This window comes from Mixophyes fleayi, chromosome 2 (genome assembly GCF_038048845.1).
Source record: "Mixophyes fleayi isolate aMixFle1 chromosome 2, aMixFle1.hap1, whole genome shotgun sequence".
Classification (NCBI taxonomy): Eukaryota; Metazoa; Chordata; class Amphibia; order Anura; family Limnodynastidae; genus Mixophyes; species Mixophyes fleayi.
This window is the reverse complement of record NC_134403.1, coordinates 60,809,923-60,832,516: the sequence shown is the minus strand read 5'-3', so window position 1 is coordinate 60,832,516 and position 22,594 is coordinate 60,809,923. Positions and strand designations below refer to the sequence as shown.

At 41.1% G+C, this 22,594-nt stretch overlaps 1 protein-coding gene and 1 pseudogene across 1 annotated transcript; one reads left to right on the top strand and one right to left on the bottom strand.

Moving 5' to 3' along the window:
- LOC142139809 (tripartite motif containing 13-like) overlaps window positions 1-22,594 on the top strand; it is a 693,488-nt pseudogene that overhangs the window by 638,982 nt on the left and 31,912 nt on the right.
- On the bottom strand, window positions 916-14,540 carry SPRYD7 (SPRY domain containing 7). The gene is made up of 6 exons (XM_075199077.1): window positions 14,338-14,540; window positions 10,754-10,870; window positions 9,402-9,568; window positions 6,021-6,123; window positions 1,326-5,537; window positions 916-1,244 (listed from the first exon to the last, which is right to left on the bottom strand). Exons 1-5 carry the CDS (start codon window positions 14,438-14,440, stop codon window positions 5,440-5,442), a joined length of 588 nt encoding a protein of 195 aa, XP_075055178.1. The 5' UTR covers window positions 14,441-14,540; the 3' UTR covers window positions 916-1,244; window positions 1,326-5,439.

Below are 22,594 nucleotides of genomic sequence, written 5' to 3'. Positions count from 1 at the left end.
TTCTGACGGTTCTATTAATAAATTAAACTCCCACTCATTTCAAACTGTTGGGATAGCCATCATGAACAAAGTGTCGAGAAACATTGTGTATTTTATTATTATTATTGTGTATTATTATTATGTGTACCTGAAGTTTATTGATTAGATGCCTTCTGAGATACCTAAAGCGGGCTTTCAACGGTCTGGTGGTCCTTCCCACATATTGTAATTTTAATCACACTCTAAAACATAGACGACATAAACCGTATCACAATTTATAAAGCTGTTTATGGGGAACTCCACTCCTAGGGGGGTATTCAATTGTTAGCGTTAACGAAAAAAAACGAGCGCTCAAAAAATCTTAGTGTTAATACGGTAATTACTCGTGGAATTTCAGCTCGCTGCTCCCTGAACGGCGAGCTGAAATTTCGCGAGTAAACTACCGTATTAACGCTTTTCGCACGCAATATTACCGTATAAACGGTATTTTTTAAGCGCTCGTTTTTTTTCGTTAACGCTAACAATTGAATACCCCCCCTAGATTATTAGTTTTAATATTTTTGGATTGATTGACAAGATGCTTACAAGTAAGGCAAACCGATTTATTGCATCTAAAACCATCTGGTTTCATAGGAATCCAGCATCCATTTTAGGTTGCTTTATTACATTTCAAAATATGAGTAGCTAATAACCTTTTTGGGTCAAAATTCTTTCTGAAAATCAAAATTGCTTTATTGTCCAAACAAGTGTTTAATACATTGTCTTGTTTCAATATTCCAAACTTAGAATTAAATTATATTTCTAATCTGTCTAGATTTCGTATTATATTTAGACACAGAGGTGCATCACATATTTGTTCATTTACTATGAGCCATTATCATTGGGCACAATTACAGCTAATTTTTGGGTTTTAAAAAAAGGCACCAAATGAACAAGTTACTCTTCGTTTTGAAAGTTTATTTAAACAATCTTAGAAATACAGATTCAAACATTAAAACACATGAAAGTAATGAAAAATAGATTTGTGGCAGAAGTGAGCATAGTAGTAGATTAATAGGACTGTCCCCAGTTTGCTTGGGTTTAAGTACACACGCATATGTAAAGGATGTAATTATACTCTTTAACCTGAAGTGAACATGTGAAAATAACAGATTTCTCAATAAAAGACAAATGTGGGGTTCTTTTATTAACAAGTTACAGTAAATCTTAATTACAAATGACAAGTGACTGAGCACAGAGGATAGCAAACTTACTGGTTAAAGACTCTTGAAAGTGTAAACCAGGGTTGTCCAACCTGCGGCCCAGCACGCCTGTAAATGTGGCCCAGAGAAGCTAATAGGTTGGACACCCCTGGTGTAAACCATAAGCTAGAAGATTTCAACTAAACTATATATGTCCACATATGATCTTTCCAAACATTCATTTTTAATAATTAAACCTCTATGCCATTTTATGTAAAGTGATTAGCTTGATAGCAGAATAAAGAGTGCACTTCATAAACTGCAAATCACTTGGCTCTTTGGTACTTTTAAAATAACCTATGAAAAGTACATGTATATATAGAATTATATATATTTCACAGTGCATTTAAATCAGAACATAAAAAAGGTGCAAACTTTAAAAATAAAACGGACCAAAAAATAAATACATTTAATGGGTTTCCATTGAAATTTTCATTTAAAAAAAGTCTTTCGGTCCAAGACTACCAATGCTGGATTCTAAATTTATGTACAAATTACAATATCTCAAAATAATTTTTTCCAGCATTGGAGGGTCACAACTCTTTCTAGTGTATACTTAATTATTTCATTCACAATATACAGTAGTTACAGGTAACAAAGCACAAAAAAAATGCTGCACTCTTTGTGGCAGACTTTGAATATCTCCCAACAACTGGCAGATACCACGATCTGGAGATGTAGCAAAATATTTGTGAAATTAGTATGCAAGTTTCTCTAACCTTATACTTTCCGTATGCTCTTGTGAGAAGCCTGTGTAATAACCAGGGAGCAAGACAGTCATAAAAGGGCAGTGTGACAAATTAGCATTAAAATGCCTCAGTACATTAAAACCTCTTTAAAGAGCAACTCTATTCAAACCGTATAATCTAGTAGAGTGGTGTGCACTAAAACATTAGAGATATTAACCTGTAGTGTTCCACTATAGTGGATAGTGCCGTGCACTAGTATGTAAATAGCACATGTGCATTGGTACCAAGATCAATGATTCAGGTGTCTGGTGAATGAGGATAGTATGCTGTAACTGCACTCCGCGTCCATGGTGAGTGAATTCTATCCAATACATTTTAAAGTTTAAGTAAATATTAATATAACAAATGTGACCTAAATTTGTTTGAAGCTTAAGCGGTCTATTTTTTATGGTCATTTACAAATAATGATCAGACATGCTGCTTCCATAGCAGACCTCAGCTGAGCTACAAATATATTGTTGCGGGAAACATGTGTCACATATGCACAAGAAAACTGTAGTGTTGACTATAGCAAGCAATCAAGTGCTTTCATTTTCTAAACTAGCAGACAGAAAGGAGAGCAAAAATCTTATTGGTTGCTATGGGCAACAATTGTTTTTCTACGCACTTGTTTTAACAACGGTGTTCAATAATATAGCAGCTGTCAACACCACAAAAGTGTTACTCAACCATCACAACACTAAATTAGTTTGTAGCTAAACAAAAGATTTATCCTTCTGTAGGTATAAAGAATTCAAGCAATCCCCCTTCTTAACCTCTTCAGGCATGTGTTGGGGGGGGGGGGGGGGATCTGCTGACCCCGATATCTGCCTATATTGTATAGAACAGGACTGCACAATCTTCCTTACGGTCATCAGCTATCCTAGCAAATGTTTGCTGCCAATTTGGATGAGGTAAAAGAGGGCACCTGCAACATCTCCATGTCAGCTACCATGATCAGCATATAGGCAGCAGTGAACAACAGACGGCCCGCCGTTCCTTCTTTATCTGAGGCCTCCTCAGCTGGCTGCTCTTGATCTGATCAGAAGGGGACAGCAAACTTCCACATCATGTGGCCTCCTCTATACAGTGCTGGGAGGTCACGTGGCCTACCAGGGAGGAGGGAGTCCACAGTGCTCACACCTTCCTCTGCGTGGCCATCCACCTATTCCACGTTGCACCTGCAGAGGGCAGGATTCTCTCCTTTACCTTCAGAAGGATACAATTACATATTTAATCACGGCTGAAGCCCAATTTAAAAACGATGTCGATAGCTATGCAGTTAAAAGGACATTATCCTGAAACACACTGTTTAGAGCTTTCTTTTTTAATGAATAATAAAAGAGTGGCTTTATGTATAAGGTGTGCTTTCTTCAAATGTTATCGCCAAAGCACATTGAGCATTCTATAGTACCGTTCCTAAAAATGTGATCACTGTTCCATTGGAATATATTGGTGGGGGATAGAGATTATATATATATATATATATATATATATATATATATATATATATATATTTATTAATTTTAAGTGGACAAAAAGTGGCATAATAGTGTGATTTTGAACGGAGAATCCTATTTCTCTGTATATTAAGTTGTTTCCTTTAGTTCATACTATTATCCATGGAAACTCATCTTCTAAACATGGCAAAGCTGAATAGCTGATGGCCGATTTCCACACATTCACCTCTGCATGTACCGACGCTGCCTCAGATGAGATATTCTATAGAAGTAAAATGATATCACACCATAATGATGGTAAAGGAGAGTACATGTTTAACAGAACTAAGTTCAAAATATTTTTGTCCACATGAAATTGCTGTAAAAATATTATAAATAATCAATAAGGAACTAAAATGCATCTCCGTAGCATTGACTAGGTTAGTTTTTACCAATTAAGATAACGTTACTGGGTGTGTGGTTAAGTAAAACACCACCTCATGACACATTGTACATATACACAGCAAAATGTTTCAATTAACTGTTTTTTCCTGGATTCCAAATGTGACATGGATAAAAATTATGATTTTATGCTCCTATTTATATAATATGGCATTTACAGTCTCCAGTAAACCTTTCAGATTACAGTATTTAATAATATTTGGAAGCATGAGAGTCTTAATGCCAATGTGTTGTTCAGCACACACAATGTCCTATGTGACTTACTGCACAACTAAATGGGTATCATGCATCCACAACTAAACCACAGCAGTTACATTACTCCATGCTAGTGGTCAGGGCTATGGGAGTGCAGGAGAGACATGTGCATGTATCTTTATGCCTCAACTCGTTTAGAGTCTGGTGTTACTGTCTGTGATAAATCACAATGCCCTCTTAACTGCACATCTGTGTTCACCATTAATCAGAAAGGGGCCATAACTATTATAGGGTCCATCTGACCTGGACAATGGCTGCAGACAGTGACGATTTAAATGTTCTCTCTGAATTCAGCTAAATCTACTGAGATAATGATTACTACTTTGTAGACAAAGAATCCCTAACCTCTGGCCTGTTTACAGCCACTGGGAAGTGAAGCCTGGAACAGAGCACACTGTACTGGGACTATATCATTAGAACAATCGTAAGTATCTACAAGTAACGATGGCGGTACTCCATATGCCTATATAGAACTAGATTCACTCACTTGTCTAAAAGAGAGGTCATACATTAATGGAACCTTATAATAAACCATTCAAACAATAAAATCATTGGAGCTTTGGAAATCCCAGTGCGTCTCATGTGACAACCCTGTCCTAAGCATCACAGCAGAACATGATGGACAGATTACTAACTGGCCACTTGTGCACAAAAATAGAGTACAGTACAAACATAAGACTCCATGCAGGCACATTGTGATAAGGTACACACAATAAAACGCTCATCAGCTAGCCGAGCATGAGTACATTACAGCATGCAATCAATCAGTTTTTGTGACACGAGCAAAAAGTCATAAGGCACTCTGGGAGCGGCATTTCAGAAAGCAGTAAACACAGACACGGCACGGCAGTGTCCCCAACACAGGACAATGCCCACATATCGCTCCAGATACACTAAAGCTGCCACAATAAAAACAAATTAACCGGTTTGACCATTCCGTGATCACACTGTGTGATTATGAGATCTCCCACTGTGAGTGTACAATGGAGGTGTAATTGTAATAAAAGTTCAGATAATACTGAATCAATGTATAGAGATAACATGGGCTTCCATCTAAAAGGTTATATTTACAATGAGAGAGACACACTGTCTGGCAGAAAACTACTTTACACATCACAAAAATATCAAGTCAGGATTCAAAGGAGGTTTTTTTTTGTTTTTTGTTAGATGATGGTCCCTGCAGGTGGGCGACACTTTATAAACTACGTACACACACAAGATCTGAAAGGCCTGCACCAAGTGAGATATAAATACAAAGCACATTGTCAGTATGCATCGTGCAGCTTTAAGAAATAAATGCTTTGGGAAAGCTGTAGATCTCCAGTCTTCCAGTCTTTAGAAAATCTGCTGCTCAAACAATATCTTCTCAAACCCAGCTGGGGGGGTGTGGTAGAACTCGCTGAACTGACAATCCAGGATCGCACTGTCATCCACTGGAAGAAGGAACAGCTGGTTAATGGAAAGCAGGGCACTGCAAGTATACTACTGATATAAGTGTCACAACTGTCCTGATGGCTTGTACCCGTCACCATCAGATTCTCTCACTAGGGACTGATTGATCCCCTCACTGAATCCCGTTCTAATGTAGTTACATGGATTGAGAGCCTGTTGTATGGGAGACAGTACACTACAGACAGACAACCTGCATATTGTGGAAACTATCCTACGTATTTACTGTTCCAACTGATCTAGGAAAGGGTTCTCCTGGGTGTCCTTAAAGGCTATGGGTTTTATTTATTTTCTTATGCATTATGATTAATAGGATCTGTAAATATAGACCACACCAGACTTGCACGATACAAATCTAGAACGATCTAAAATACAACCAGTAACAGCCACCCTGCTACACTATCACAGGGAACTAAATGATAAGGTCAGCCTGATAGAAGTGTTCTCGTTGTGTAAACATGACTTACCATACACAACGGGATAAACTGTTCCTCTTATTCCAGACGCAGGACAATGCATATTCTTTCCATTTAGATAAACATTTAACTCTACATGGTCATAGGTGATACCCTAAGGAAACAAAACAGAGCTATTGTTCAGTTCAGATTTCTAATGGCAAAGTATAAACACATTACCAACAACCTTAAAACAAGAAATACAGAGGACAGTCGTATACACAAATACAACAGGTACTGTCAATTAAATACAACAGGCTGCAGCTCATCTCTATAGAAGTGTTCCCACAAATGAAAAGAACAATTTAGCAAAATCGTTAAAATTGTACCTGCAAATGTAATATTTTTGTAATAAAAAATGTTCCTTTTTATTCTTAGATTATTACTCCTTAACTGTGTTTAAAGGTCACATGTGACATTTGTAATATATCTATTCATCTTATGAATGTGCCTCTATATCAAACAACTTAATTTTAACCAAGGCTCAAACGTGACTGATGTGTGACTGTGCAGCAACATATGAAATGACTGAACAGAGTGTATGGGTGGATTACATCTCCTATAGTCATTGACTGTTATAGTGGGCCATGCTCCTTCTGCTGCCTCATTATCATCAAACAGTTATAAAGCTCCACTTTGTTGCACTGTTTCTTCAGGGAAAAGAATATACATACAAACATGTGCCAGCATCGGAGGAGGTATATGACATAATGTACAAGATTCTGTATGAACAGTAGCGGGTAATTACTGACTCTACAACCAGACTACAGAGTGGAATAACCAAGGCTGTCAGACTTTAGAGATGGTTTACACAGCCTCTATGTGATAATGGATTGCTCCCTTTATAAGACAGTCACTTAACTAGATTGAGCTATTGTTCACAGGACGGGGCCCTAAGAGAAAAGCACTGGAGAGGCATTACTTTCATGGCCAAATATAACAGTTGTACCATAGTTTGTAAAGTCAGGGTAAGACTGGAGTGCAGGCACAGACACTCCATGGAGGGACGACGACTGGGCAGTTCATTACATTGGATAAAAATGTTACCATCCGCTTCCTGTAGCCCATGAATACAGGTCAAATCCACAACAAGTGACAAAAGATGGAGGAGGGCATCTACAACAGCCATAAACAGTGTTCAGAGTCAAATAGGCTCTGTAGCTTACAAAGAGTTGTGCCACTCTTGTAGACCGGTAGGTACCTCAAGTATATGCTCCAAACTCACTTGTAATGACGTAAAGTGAAGAATTTAAAGCTGGGTAAACACTATAGAAAATTTATCCTGATGCAACATCTTTAACGACTGAACGTCCTCTAAACGTTTTACCATCAGATCTGTGCTCTTCCTCTGTCATAACCATCTGCTGAAAAGATCATGACTCTAAACTCTATGGAGATCTGCCTACACTGTTGGTTGCGAGTGCACACACACTTCAGAATATGACCCAACATCATTCCTAGAAATTTTTAGTTTAGTTATAAAAATCAAATGAAATTATACAATGTGCTTTGGTACAATAAAACATGATTGTGGGAGCGTACACACTAATGCAATATGGGAACTAAGTCATTTATTGTGTGATTGGCAAGATGATCAGGTGAAAAACCTGTAGTGTGTACCCAACTTTAGATTCAAGAAGAGCAGAATAAATTTCACCTATAAGATTTAGGATATGTGGATATGAGGCGCGACAGGAAGTTTTTCCACTAGGAGAGGAGCATTACAGAATTGTTCCAAGAGGACACGTTTAAACTGGAAGGAGCGGTTTGCATGAGAGAAAAACCTCTTCTGAATATAAATTAACTTTTCAAAAATAATCAGAACAGGTAGCTTGTCATTTTACCACAATGTGTTGTAGTTTTACCATAGAAGAGCAGTCATCTCACCTAAACCCAGAATTTAAAAGCCTGAGAAAGGATAGTATTTGGAGAGTTCAAAAGGGGAAGAACCAGCTGAGCCTCTAAGGAGCTCAATGCACCCTGTAGGAGATGTAAATGGGAAGAAGAGTGCAGGTCTCTGCCCATTTTCTAGTTTGAACCACTAAGCCAGCTAGCTAATCTGGGACGAGAGTTCATATTTTCAAAAAATAGCAAAACCACAAATTGCCTGAATTTTACATTGTGTTCCTGTACAGTGCAAATACTACATAGCAATACCAATTCATATCAAGACAAAATGAAGAATATTCTGCTAAATACATTACATGTAATTAAAGAGAGGGATAAAAGGGAAGGGGGGGGGGGGGGATTAGGCACATTTTTGACTGGAAAAGTTAGAGAAAACTGAGGGGATCAGAAAGAAACTGCAGGATAATAGGTTTGTGTGCAGGAACGTAACAAAATAATTGTATCCTCATATATACACTGAGGCAGTGCAGGGATATCTTGTGTAGAATCGTTATTAAAGGGTAATTCCATCTTGGAACAATATCTGCAATAAGGGCCAAATTGTAGGTATTTCTGTGACAATTTTCTGGCTGTGTATCTTTTCAAAATGCTGTCTGCAGTGACATCTCAGCTCTGTATGTAATGCACAGAGCTAACAGCTGCAGAGAAGATAACACTGACTGTCCTAGGTCATGTGATCCTAATGATACATAGTATTACCTGCTTCACAGAGGAACAAAACTAAATATCTTACACACACGTATATATATTTTATAATATCTGCTGTGCTGCATCGTCCATACATACAGGTTCTATTCAAATATGTATGTGTAGACTTGAGATTAAAATGGAAGCCACTATGTAAATTGCTACTAACAAATATGGATACAACAGGTGCAATTTTATGTGAATACACAGTATATACACTAGACAAAATATTTTTATTTATAATCAAAATTATTCAAAACTAAGTAGGTTTGTATTAAAAAATAAAAACAAAATTGTGGAATACAGTGGAAATATCCCATTTTGTGGAATGAACAAGTATTAATGAGAATAAAGTTATTGTTTATTAGAGTGTAAGAACAAGGGGGCGCCAAGTACCTTATGGATACTGGTCATTAAGTGGCTTGGTGACGACACTGGTCTTGTGAATTGATAGGCAGCATTCTCATGTGTGTTGCTTGAGCCCATAAAATGTCTGTCCAACGCGCGATTTGCTCTTTAAAAAATATTTGTCCCTAAAAACGCCCTTATTTCTAAAAGTTGAGCAGGTGGCATTGTTTGCTTGTAAGTTAATAAAAATCAAAGAATCCCTTTTTAACCTACAATAAAAAAGGTTATTAAATAAATTCTAGTTTTCATTAGGAAAATGATGCACACATTTGACTATTGAGAAAGCAGTGTCAACATTTATTGGGCTTTACCAGGTGATACGAGGATTTCAAATACAAAAGTCGACCATAACATTTTATCAACATAATGAATGCCAATACGCATGCTCACCACTACATCGCCCTCCTGTGGAAGGCTGTTTGCTGGCAGCCTGTTCTTCTCCTCGTTGTTGTGATAAATGGCCCCATCATTTCTCATCACAAGGCTGTGCACATCTCGACCCAAGGGGGTCTGATTTAAATTGGCTTTTTGAGTTGCAACACCAATGCCCCATACACCTGTAATGATAAAAGGAGATTGTATCTTATGCCAGACACTCATTTTCTGCAAGTGATAAATAAAAACTTACACATCAGAACGGAGACTCCTTTTAGCCTATATGTCTTCATCCCTCCTCATTGAGCATAAGCAAATCTATCCTGGATATAGGTAGGATTAGTGTTTTTTTATAGCTAAAAATAGCAATCTGCTTATTTGGGATACGTGTCCATGATGGGCAAGTTGAAAAGCTTGTGGCTGTATTATTGTGAAGATTTTATTTCTAGCTTGAACTTATTTCAGTAAGCTTTATTGCGATATGGGTAGCATCTCAAACATTTGTAAATTCAAATATTTATATTTGCACACACACTATGATAAATGTTCAATAAGAATCCTGAAACATATTTACAGTTTGAAATAAGCTCTCTAACATCACTCAATAAGTAGCACAAAGGATTGCTACAATTAACTAATATCTGTGAAGATTGAAAGTCTAACACTTGTGTTCATCCTTAATATATTACAGTCTGAAGGTTACACTGGGGATCTGCTCATATTACAAACCGTATGACTTTATGAATTACTCCCACTGTACAAGAACAGTGGTTTAAAAAGTATATTCTTTAACAGTAGTAAGAAGAAATGGACTGCTTTACTTGTGTGTGGGTCAACATGTATTTTGATTTACTATTAGCAGCAAAATGGAGGAGAGGAAACCTTTTCCCCAATAAATTATATTAAGTGTACATTACAAACTTTGTGTGAAGAGTTAAACTGTGAATTCCAACAACTTATTAATGCATAAAAGCAGCAATAGAAGCATGCACTGGACTTGTAAAAACAAAACAGTGCTTAATTTAGTCATCCCAGCCTTTCAGTCCACATTTCCCAAGGGCATAGCTACTGAAACACTGGAGTGTCTATATAGAGTGCTGTTATTTTTTACCACAAGTCTAGTTAGTGCCTCCATTAGTTCCTTTATGTTCCTTGGAGTGACATCTGAATAGTTGGCCTGTCTCCTGCAAGTGCACCACTTTACCAATATCTAATGATTAAACGCAAATCTTTCCCTAGCTACTGAAAACAAGAAGCTGGTTAATAAATTCTGCTTCTGGTTTCTCTTATAACAGAATGGTACAATTACCAGCTAAGCGTGGTACTATCTAGCGAATAGTAGATATTATTAGATTGCAAATACCAACCTGTAGACTGAACTTTAAATTCAAAGTAACTCTTGTTCTGATGAAGAGGAGCATTGGCGAGGCATGCTCCAGTGCCACAGATTCTTCTGCCATTCTTAACAATTACAACATCCGTCCCTGCAATCAGAGGAACCAACATCAAACAATGAATACATCTACAAAATAAAACTTGTAGAGCAAAACATCTTGACCATGTCCTAGCTTAATAGCCTTTATTATGGCTTTTGCACACTTGCTAGGAAAAGCAAGAGTCTCACATTTGCTCCTTTAAACAGTGTTCGCTGCATGGTGAATGCAGCTTTAAGCATTTTTCAAGCTGCATTCACCATGTAGTGAATGCCTGTTATCAAACTACACACTGCAGAAAATTTCTCCCGATACGACATCTTTAACGATTTTACCGACGACAGAAAAAAACCCAAAAACAAAGTATCGATCAGCATGCCGATTCGTGTGCACACTATACACGTTTTACCTTCAGATCAGTGCTCTTCATCTGTCAACCATAGGCTGATATGACTGAGATCTATGGACACTGCTGGTCGTGAGTGCATACACACTGAACAATTGGAATGACATAGTTCCATAGTTGAACAACATTTTTAACCTGGTTTAAAAATCAAGTGAAACGATATGATGTGCTTTGAATGATAAACGTTCATCGCTGCAACGTACACGCCAACGCGATATCGGGCTGAATGGTCGTTTATCTTTTGATTGGCCAATAATCGGCTGAAAGCACTGTAGTGTGCACCCAGTCTTATTTCGATACAATACCACATAAAAGTCTCATTATATTCAACCAAGTTGACTACTTGCAAAATCTGTATATATGTGAAGAGTAGACACGCCACAACAGGACCAGACCATATTAGCAGCACCTATTAAGGGAAGCAGCCGTCTCCTTTCTTCCATCACCACAACAAAGGTGAACTTCAAGCATAAAACAACTAGGCGTGTGTATTAAAAGGTATAAACATCCAATAGATTGTGACAAGACCAGGGTACCTGGCACAGTTGTAATAAAGGTTATTTCTGCTTTCCGGCCATCTTCTCTCGCCAGTACTGGATATAAATTGATTGGCCAGTGTATTTGTAACATACAGGTTTGCACTTTACTGTCTTTAAATGTTGTAATACAGCTTAGATTTTCTAAAATGCCCTGTAAAAGATCTATCATCACCTGTGGTCAGCAAACCAGAGGCACCCAGGGAACCAGCATTAGCCTCTGGCTAAAGACTTTGCTGAACTACCTAGACTAGCAGTCAGTCATGTTGTACCATTCAGCACAGGCCCTAATCCCTTTATATATAAAAAAAACCAAAAAAAAAAACCAAAGACTGCTGAGGGTTAACTTGGGACAGGGTCCAGGATGTCCAGCTCCTAGGGTAATTATGCCAAGTGGGATCCAGTTTGATCTTCCCCAAGCTCATTGACTTTGGGTATTGTGGCTACGCCAAGTCTGTGTTTAACATCACCTTGGGAACCAGAATGGAGTTTAAATGGGACCACTCCAGCCAGGGCTTTAATCAAATATTTTATCTTGGTAATCAGGCAGCTTTAAGTGGACAAATATATAGGATATATTTTTACATAAAAGGAATAGTTTGAAAAAAATAATTTCTCAACGATATCAACATATAGGCTATAAGCATCAGCATAGCTAGTCGCAAAACAATGTCACCTGGTTTCTCTTTGTGAGCAGAGAGCTGAAAGAAAAGGTACATGCAACACCAAGAGATTCATTATTCATCATTGTGATGTGCTGACAATTAATAATACAGTACGTGGAAATAATGCAGGCCTGGACAACCTGTGGCTCGCCAGGTATTGTGAAACTAAAAATCCCAGCATAGCCTGCCAGCTATTGGCTGGCAAAGCAAGCAGTGGAGTGGCTTGCTTGTAGTTTCACAACACCTGGGGAGCCACAGGTTGTTGAGGCCTATATTAATGTTATATATATATATATATATATATATATATATATATCTCTCTCAGAGATACAACAGCACCAGATTCTCTCTCTTATCATTGCTGTACACTCCCCCCCTTATTATCTTACCAATGGAAGATGGGAAACAAGTACATTTGTTTCCAAGTTCATTAGGAAGGTGCTACCACTGAAAACGTTAGCAATCCCATTAACAACCTCAAAGAAATGGTAGGTTTCTTAATGCACATAAAGGACTGGTTAGCTGTGTGTGTTTTAAAATTCAATCTTTATTTCTTGTTCACTAAAAATGAACCCCATTTAAAATCATTTCACATTCTGTTTAAAAACAAAGTTGTGTAAAGTAATGAAATAGGTGATCTAAAATCCACCAGAGTATACCTCAATTTAAGTCTCAATTCAATCAGAAAAAAGTCTTCTATATCACCTTAGCATAGTGTTAGTACAATTATTTATAATCACAGGCAGGTAAACGACATTTATTCTTTTATACATCTTATTGTTTCTTATTTATATAATGTTTAAGTTTACGCTGAAAATACAGAAACACTAATCAACAATTGACACTTACATTGCAGTTTTTTAGACTAATCTTATTCATCAACAAACTTTGTGTAAAGACCTGTAATTCCTACCGTTTGTGTTCTTATCCAATAAAATACATTTATTTTAACCAGTTACTAGCCTAGGTGATTTTCATACCCAGACAGGCATCGGTGGTGACAAGTTGGTACATAAGTCTGTCTCTGGTTATGCCAACCAGTAAAAGAGTTAAACATTAACCAGGTATCTTCAGTGTAATCTTAGCAGCACTCCCTGTCTGTGAAGGTCTTCCACTACCTTATTAGACTACAAACTGCTCAGGGGATCCATTTCATATTCTAGTCTACTGTCTAACTTGCAGATAACCCCAATACATCATATATACTGCATGGCTCTGTGTACCTTACATGACTTCTCATAGATAAACTTACACATACATTATTTGTAGACATGCCACACCTTTAAAACTCAGTTGAAAGATGCAGAACCAGATATGATCCCCACTACAGCCTACAGTGTTTCCCATGCATCATTTACAAAGCACTGAGATTAGATGACAATCAGGGAAGGATGAAACTGCAACATAAAGGTATACTGGAGAGCAGGATTCAATGAAATATAAGCATGGAAAGGTTACAATAAAAACTAGTTACATGGAATGGGTATATGGATTAATGATAGGATGACACAGGAAGTGGAGGCTGACACGGGGGGGTGCATAGAGGAGGCTGACACGGGGGGGTGCATAGAGGAGGCTGACACGGGGGGGTGCATAGAGGAGGCTGACACGGGGGGGTGCATAGAGGAGGCTGACACGGGGGGGTGCATAGAGGAGGCTGACACGGTGGGGTGCATAGAGGAGGCTGACACGGGGGGGTGCATAGAGGAGGCTGACACGGGGGGGTGCATAGAGGAGGCTGACACGGGGGGGTGCATAGAGGAGGCTGACACGGGGGGGTGCATAGAGGAGGCTGACACGGGGGGGTGCATAGAGGAGGCTGACACGGGGGGTGCATATAGGAGGGGTGTAATGCTATTTACTAGGACTTGACGCTCATTATATACAGAGAACCCCGGCCCCATGGCTCACCCATGTGCTGTGTATCCAGTTGTACAGCCGGCATCTCCTTCAGCGGGATATGTCCGGAGCCGCCATCCCCGCACCACCTGAAGCAACACAACAGATACGACATACTGACCGAGACAACAGCCAGAGAGCAGCTGGCCAGCAGTGTACACTGGCTCTAGTGTAGAGAACGTACCGTGCTTGTAAGCTGCGGTGACTACAGCGACACCTGGCGGCCTGGAGGACCACAGTGCAGTTACAGCTGAACGTCACCGTCTACGTGACATGGCAGTATGTCAGGTTAATCCGGTAATTTGGCGACACGTAATGACCAGAGCTCCTATAATTTTGAAACAACAAATCAGGACACCTATGTGACATAACTAGAGTATTCAATAAAAGACACTCATGATTTATTTTGGGTGACAAATGACCAAATATAAGCGGATGTGAACACTGCATCATAGCAAAATTAAAGGGGTGGGGGACTGACAATGCAGCTACTCCCTCCTGGTCCCCCACTTTGCTCTCAGAAGAGCAGAATAGGGCCTTTTCTGAGCACACATGGACCTAGAGATGTCCCAAAAGTGCTTCACTGCACATGGGCCAGACACATGTTCGGAAGAAGCCCCAGCTCTGCTCTTTGAGCATGCACAAGTTCAGCACAAGCTCAGAAGAGCCCCTTGCTCTAATCTGAGAGCAGTTAGGGTCTTGGAAGGGGGCTCAGCATTGTCAGACCTCCCTCACATCCAGCTCCAGTGGCTGCACCCCCTATAATGGTGGGGTAGTTCCAGTGGTGGAACTGCCATTGGAGCAGCAGGTGCCATGCACTGGGGCCCATGGAGATAATAGGGCCTGCTGTATGGCAGATGCAGAGGGTCGGGGGTCCCGGTCCCCTCCTCCCTGCATCAAGGCCCCTCAGCTCGCTAGTTCTGCCTCTGGGTAGTTCCATTGCTTATAATAACCTATTGTCAAGATAATTTACACGGAACCTTTGCTGCTGTATAATTGTATGTTCCACCAAAAAGCACCACATCAGGTGTGGTGCTGTTTGGTGGAACACAGAGCTCTAGTTCTCTTCATAATGTTTTGTAAACTTGGTTATAATGCAATTTCTTTACCCATTTAGTAAATATTAACACATGTAGATGTATCTATATCCCATAGATTGTAAGCTTGTGAGCAGGGCCTTCTAACATCTCTGTCTGTCTAGTATTGTTTTATTACTGTGTTTGTCCCCAATTGTATAGTGCTATGGAATTTGCTGGTGCTATGTAAATAAATGTTGGCGTCTCCCCCCCCTCAGTTTTCATTGCAGTGATTCCTAGAAGTCATTTCCAAAAGCTCTTTTACTACAGGGTATTGTAGCTTTAAGAATACCTTATCTGGACCTCTGACTTGCGGCGCCGAGAGGGCGGTAGTGACTAGGTGGGAATGGAGGGAGCCATCCATGCTGGATTGTGGGCAGGAGAAAGTGAGTGTACAGACAAATAGCTTCCTATTGATCTGCACGGTCACATCCCTCTAGGCTGCATGCACAGCTGCGCTTGCAGCCAAGGTGGGGTCCAGTGGGGGAACTAGCATTGGTGCAGCAGGTGCCGTTCCTCCCTGCTTCCCTGCACCAGGGCACACCGCCCGCTAGTTCTGCCTCTGTTGGGTCGCATAAGAAGCAGCCTCTTCAGGGCCTGGAAATCCTCTGTGCAGCGCTGTTGTAGCTGTTGTGGAACATTAAGTCAAAGCGTTCCTTGCCAACCAGAGTGGCCTACTGCTAAAAACACAGGATTGTATATGCCAGTATTGTTCAATATCTGATTTTAATACTTTTAGGTGTTACTATTAATTAGAATAGTATTTAGCTAAAAAACCTGGAAAAAAAAAAAGACAATACTTACCTTGCGGTCAGCTGACGATCCGGCTCCCTCCATGGTCTCCTCCTCTGTACGGCGCTCGCAGTGCATGTCGGGCCCGACATCCATTGCGGAGCGCAACGGAGGAGGGGATCAGGGAGGGAGCCGGATCGTCAGCTGACCGCAAGGTAAGTATTGTCTTTTTTTTTCTTCCAGGTTTTTTTTTCTTTTTGCTGCCTCCAACGGGCCCCCCTGGGCTGCAGGGCCCATATATATAATATTTTTTTCTTTATATGTATATATAGGGGCCCCGGTGCACTGCTGTTGTTAAGAGGTCCCTGGTTTAACCCCTTTGCTGGTGAGGCTTTTCTGAAACCTATGCTGAGCACTTTTGTCTCATGACATATTTATTTAATGCCTGCTGATCACAAATCACCAATTTGTAACTGCCAATATTCTTTATATGTTACAACCGACCCCTTACCCTTACCCTTACCCTTACCCTCCCTTCACCCTTTTAATGTTTAAAACTTGCATTATTATAATGATGATGATGATGATGACGATGATGCCTCAGTTTGTTTAATTGTTATGTTTCATCTGGTCTCTATTGTGATTACAACTGGTATAGCACGGTGGCTAAGTGGTTAGCACTTCTGCCTTACAGCACTGGGGTTATGAGTTCAATTCCTGACCATGGCCTTATCTGTGTGACGTTTGTATGTTCTCCCCGTGTTTGCATGGGTTTCCTCCGGGTGCTCCGGTTTCCTCCCACACTCCAAAAAAACATATTGGTAGGTTATGTAGTGTAGTCTAGTCTGTGTGTGTGTGTGTGTGTTAGGGAATGTAAGCCCCAATGGGGCAGGGACTGATATGAGTGAGTTCTCTGTACAGTCCTGCGGAATTAGTGGCGCCATATAAATAAATGGTAATAATAATAAAAATGATAATATTTTGTTCTCCATTCCTGTTTGTAATCCATGATTGCTAAATAAAAATATAAAGTTAAGATAGTGTCTCCCTATCCCTGGCATTTCCCATTGACTTTAATAGACTGTCCCGTAATGGCTGCAATTTTTCCACCAGGATGTGCATTCCCTGTGAGTTTCCTATTCATCCTAATTGTTCTAATTGTTAGATTTGGGTAGAAATATCCATTAAATTATGAAAAAATAAGTGAGTTAAAGATATTGGGACTACATATGTGCTGCCTTGGGCTCAGTGTGGGTGCTGTAAGAAGATAGCCTGATGGCAGTCATTTGCGGTCATCTTTTGACCCCATTTACCAACATGCCCGACAATTGTCCAATCAATTTTGATTGATTTTAAAGCATTGTGGTTGTTTTCTGTTCTAACATGCTGCAATATTTGGCAACTTATTGTAATATGTGCGACTGTTGTAGTAGTTGAGATATCACATGTCTGCTGAGCAATAAATGCAGCGCCCTCATGCTGAATTGATCTGCTGCTTAGCTGGTTCCTGCTTGCAGTGTGCAGTTGGTGAAGAAAAGGCAAAGTCGTCAGGACTGAATGCTGTGATGTTATGAGCACCAGATGATAGGTAAGTATTTCTTTTGGACCAAGTTTTACTTATGATGTCTTATAACAAAAATAAATATCCTTTAACTATCAGTCTTGAAAATCCACCATTTGTTGTAGTGATTTCACGCTGCACTAGGAGCAGAAAAATGAGCCTTCATAGATCCAAAAATTGGAATGTGAGCTTCACACACTATGCGCGAGGTGGATAAATAGGTGAAATTGCACAAAATGAAACACTCTACATGCCCATATATTTTTGGTATGTTAATTACCTTTATTGACTTGCAGTGAAATAGATGTATTACATACAGTGTCACATCTAAAATAAAAGTTGCTTTATGTAAAAAGAGCTATTAACAAAGATCACAGATATGTCAGCAAATGTTTGAGCTAACCAAACAACTATTTGAGATAAGAGTGTCATCACAGGGCAGGAATCCTTTTGGTGAATGAAATGACTGATTTCAGACAACAATATGAGAGACAACAAGGTTACATACAATGAAAAACATCTTAAAGTGACAGAATCAGCTCTCTGCCTTTTATCTAAAGCTGTGTACACACTTATGCAACTATCCTATAGATACAAAAGTGGAAGCTGCTCAAATCAATTTATAGGCCATAACAGGTGCTGAAAGGGTGGGGTTATCCTGCAAGGAACATACACACAACATTTTTTCCCCCAGCACACTGCTATAGCCAGCAACAGATCTGCCATTTCTACTGTAGATAAAAATGCAAAAGTCTTTGTTGCACACATTTGCAAATGTATGTTTAAGCCATCCTGCCACGCCAAGGCGCTTTTGCATATAGGATGGTCCTACTCTAAACAATGAGAGTCCCTATATTTGGGCCATACATATGTGTTTTTAAATTGAGAGCTAACTTACCAAAGAGGTACCCCAGAAGCCTCCAAATAGCAATCCAATGTCAGCACTCCCCCTCAGCTACTGACACCAACATGCCTCTCAGACAAATACAAAAGTGGAAGCTGCTCAAATCAATTTATAGGCCATAACAGGTGCTGAAAGGGTGGGGTTATCCTGCAAGGAACATACAGTGTCACATCTAAAATAAAAGTTGCTTTATGTAAAAAGAGCTATTAACAAAGATCACAGATATGTCAGCAAATGTTTGAGCTAACCAAACAACTATTTGAGATAAGAGTGTCATCACAGGGCAGGAATCCTTTTGGTGAATGAAATGACTGATTTCAGACAACAATATGAGAGACAACAAGGTTACATACAATGAAAAACATCTTAAAGTGACAGAATCAGCTCTCTGCCTTTTATCTAAAGCTGTGTACACACTTATGCAACTATCCTATAGATCCCACGATAAAAGAACATCTGGGGGTAAATGTATCAAGGTCCGATTTTGCAAATCCATCAATTTTCTCGGGAGAGTTGAAACTGGCAGATGTATGAAGCTGAGATTTCATGTAAAATCGCCACAGTTGTGCTTCTGTCAAAATCGCTATTTACAAAACCGATAGTGATCAAACTCCCGACTGTTTGCCACTCTGACTATACAAGTCTCAAATGTATGAAGCTGTGATTTAGCAAACTCTCCTGAGTTTGCTTTAAAACACGCTAGATACAACACGCTGTTTGCTAGCCTGTCATACTGCCGGAGGTCCCCAGAGCTGTCAAAACTGTAAAAAACATAAAAGTTTTCTTTTAAAAAAAGTGTGGGGTCCCCCCTCCATTCTCTATTAACAATAGTGGGATAGGTTTAAAAAAGTCGACAAGTGTCTTGTAAACACATGTACAAATATATATTCTCAATAAAGCTACATTTACTTACTAACGTAACGTGTAAATTTCTTAAATTTTGTTTTATCTACCTTTATATGTACAGTTACTTTGGTCTTGTTATATATATTCATAAATTGGACGAAAGTGTATTGATCATAACTTCCGGCTGTGGAGGAGGACGGACGTGCGGCGCGAGTTCTCCCTGGGGTCCAACACCTTTCTTCTTATTCCCGTGACCGCCCGGCGCCTCTCCGTTGTCATTCCCTCCTCCACCCGCCTCACTTACCTCCTGCTTCCTGCTTCCAGCCTGTTCCAGCCCCGTTGGCGATCCTCAGAACGGCTGCCTCCCGCGGTGCCTCTAAATCGAGCCCCCGGCTCCGGCCCGCTGCTCCTACCTGGCTCACTGTCCGGCTCCAGCCCAGCTGCTTCCACCGCTCCCTCCTGGATCTCCTCATCGCCGCCTCCTCATCGCTGGCTCTCTTCTCCTTGGCGGTGTCTTTTGCCTTGAGACCACGGCTCCGGCCCAGCGGTCTGCTCTGCTCCTAGCTACCTGGTTCTCCTGGATCCTCGGCCCAGCTGCCTACACAGGTTCTCCTGCCTCCACCGGTTCTTCGGCCCTGCTGCCTCCACAGCACTACCTCTTCGCTCCAGCCTCAGTCCCGCTGCCTGGCCTGCACGTCCCTTCCCATCATTATGCCCGGGTCACCGCGGTGCTCCTGACCTACATCGATCCTGCCTGCTCTCCTCTCTTGACGTCCACCAACCTCCTGCCATGACTCCTCTCCTGTCTCCCACTGATGCCTCCTCCATGCTCCTGCTCCCCCTTATCTCATCTGATGCCCTGCTCCACACTTGAAGCCTCCTAACTAACTCTCCACAACCTTCTCCCTGGATCTGGAACTCCCTGGACTCTGCTTCACCCCCTCAGCTCCCTGGAACTGTGACTCTGCCTCACTCCCCCAGCTTGGATCTCGTCTTCGTCCTGCTCCCAAGCAACTCTAGGTATCTTTTTACTACTTTGCTCCACTTAACCGTCTTTCTCACCGTGACTATGCTTCATCCCCTTGGATCAACACCTTTGCCTGCACCTTAGACTCAATTGGTACCTGCTACTATTTTTACCTGCTATAATTTTATATGCCATTATTTTGTTTTGCCTGATTGTACATTTACCAGTAACTACTTTTTACCTGTTATTATTCTACTATTTATATGCCTTTATCTTGTTTTTCCTGATTTTATATTTACCAGCAACTACTTTTACCTGTTATTATTCCTGCCTATTTCCATTGTCCTTATTACCCGTCCTTCTGTTGTTCCTTGCCTTCCACGCCTAATTGGTTATTGTCCTCCATCTTGCTATTGTCTCTCTGATTATTCTTACCTGTTATCCACTGTCCTGATTATCTTACTGTTCTGCTATCATTCTTACCTGTTTTCATTGTCCTTATTATCTCACTGTACTGTTGTTCCATGCCCTCCACGCCCTAATTTGTTATTGTCTTCCACCTTGTCATTGTCTTCCTGCCATTGTTCTTACCTGTTTTTCACTGTCCCCACTATCTCACTGTTCTGTTACTCTCTCTCCCTACTATGCCTCCCCGCTCTCACTCCATACCCATTGTTATGTTCTTGCCCTTAGATATGCCCTCGTTCAAGATGGCCATGATTGCCTCATGAAGTTTCCATCTTAGATCTCTGATTTGAACTTGCCCTTACAATAGCCCTTATCCAAGATGGCCAGAACTGTCTCAGGAAGATTCCATCTTGTATCTCATTTCCTGTTTGGGCCTAGATAAGGCACTTCCTGTTATGCAGCCTTTGCTCGAGTATTGTGTTTGTGTCTGAACCAGATGCTTCCACAGAACCTTTCTCCCTTGTGATTTGGAATACAATTACTTGATACCTCTACAAGATATTTATCTTGTTGATACTTTGGACTTGCTTGCTGGACATTTCAGATTTATTTCTGTATCAAAATAAATCCTGTTTACTACAGAACTACATGGCTATTGGGTTCCGTTTGTAATACTAGAAGTGTGACACCCATACTCTCCCCCTGCCCTACCTGTCCCGTTCCTCCCCGCCCTCCCCCGCGCGCTGCTCATCCCCATCTCCCCCCACTCCTCTCCCCCTTTCTCCTGTGCCCTCTGGAATGCCAGATCCGTCCGCAACAAGCTGACTGCTATCCACGACCTCTTTCTATCCAACTCCTTTAACCTTCTTGCCGTCACTGAAACCTGGCTTTCCGATTCTGACACGGCTTCCCCCGCTGCCCTCTCCTATGGTGGCCTCTCCTTCACCCACGCCGCCAGGCCTGGTGCCCGCCCAGGCGGTGGAGTGGGCCTCCTCCTCTCCTCCGCCTGTACTTTTCATGTCATTCCCCCTGAACCCTCCCTCTCCTCCTCCTTTAAAGCCCACTCCATCCGCCTCTTCTACCCCATCCACCTCCGCGTCACTGTCATCTACCGCCCCCCTGGCCCCACCTCCCTCTTCCTTGACAACTTTGCTAGCTGGCATCCTCACCACCTCTCCTCTGACCTCCCCTCGATCATTCTCGGTGACTTTAACTTCCCCATCGACAACCCCACCGACCCTGCTTCCAGCAAACTGCTCACCCTCTCTTCCTCCCTTGGTCTCAGCCATGGACCTCCTCCTCTACCCACTGCCTTGGTCACTCCCTTGATCTTGTCTTCTCTTACCTATGTAGTCTCTCCGACTTCTCCATCTCTCCCTTTCCTCTATCTGACCACTATCTCCTCTCCTTCTCTCTCACCTCTTCTCCTGCTCACCTCCCCCTGCCCAAACCTACTCTGTCCTTACGCAACCTCGACGCTCTTGACCCAGCCTCTCTGTCCTCCTCTCTCGATACCCTCCTTTCTCCCCTTTCCTCCCAGGCCTGCCCCAACCAGGCGGTCTCCCTCTACAATCACACCCTCACCTCCGCTCTGGACGCGGTCGCCCCTGCCCACTCCGTCCACCCCCGCTGCTCCAAACCCCAACCCTGGCACTCCAAATTTACCTGCTTCCTCCAAAAATGCTCCCGTACCGGTGAACGTCACTGGAGAAAATCCCTCTCCCTGGCTGACTTCCTCCAATTTAAATTCATCCTTTCATCCTACAGCTCTGCCC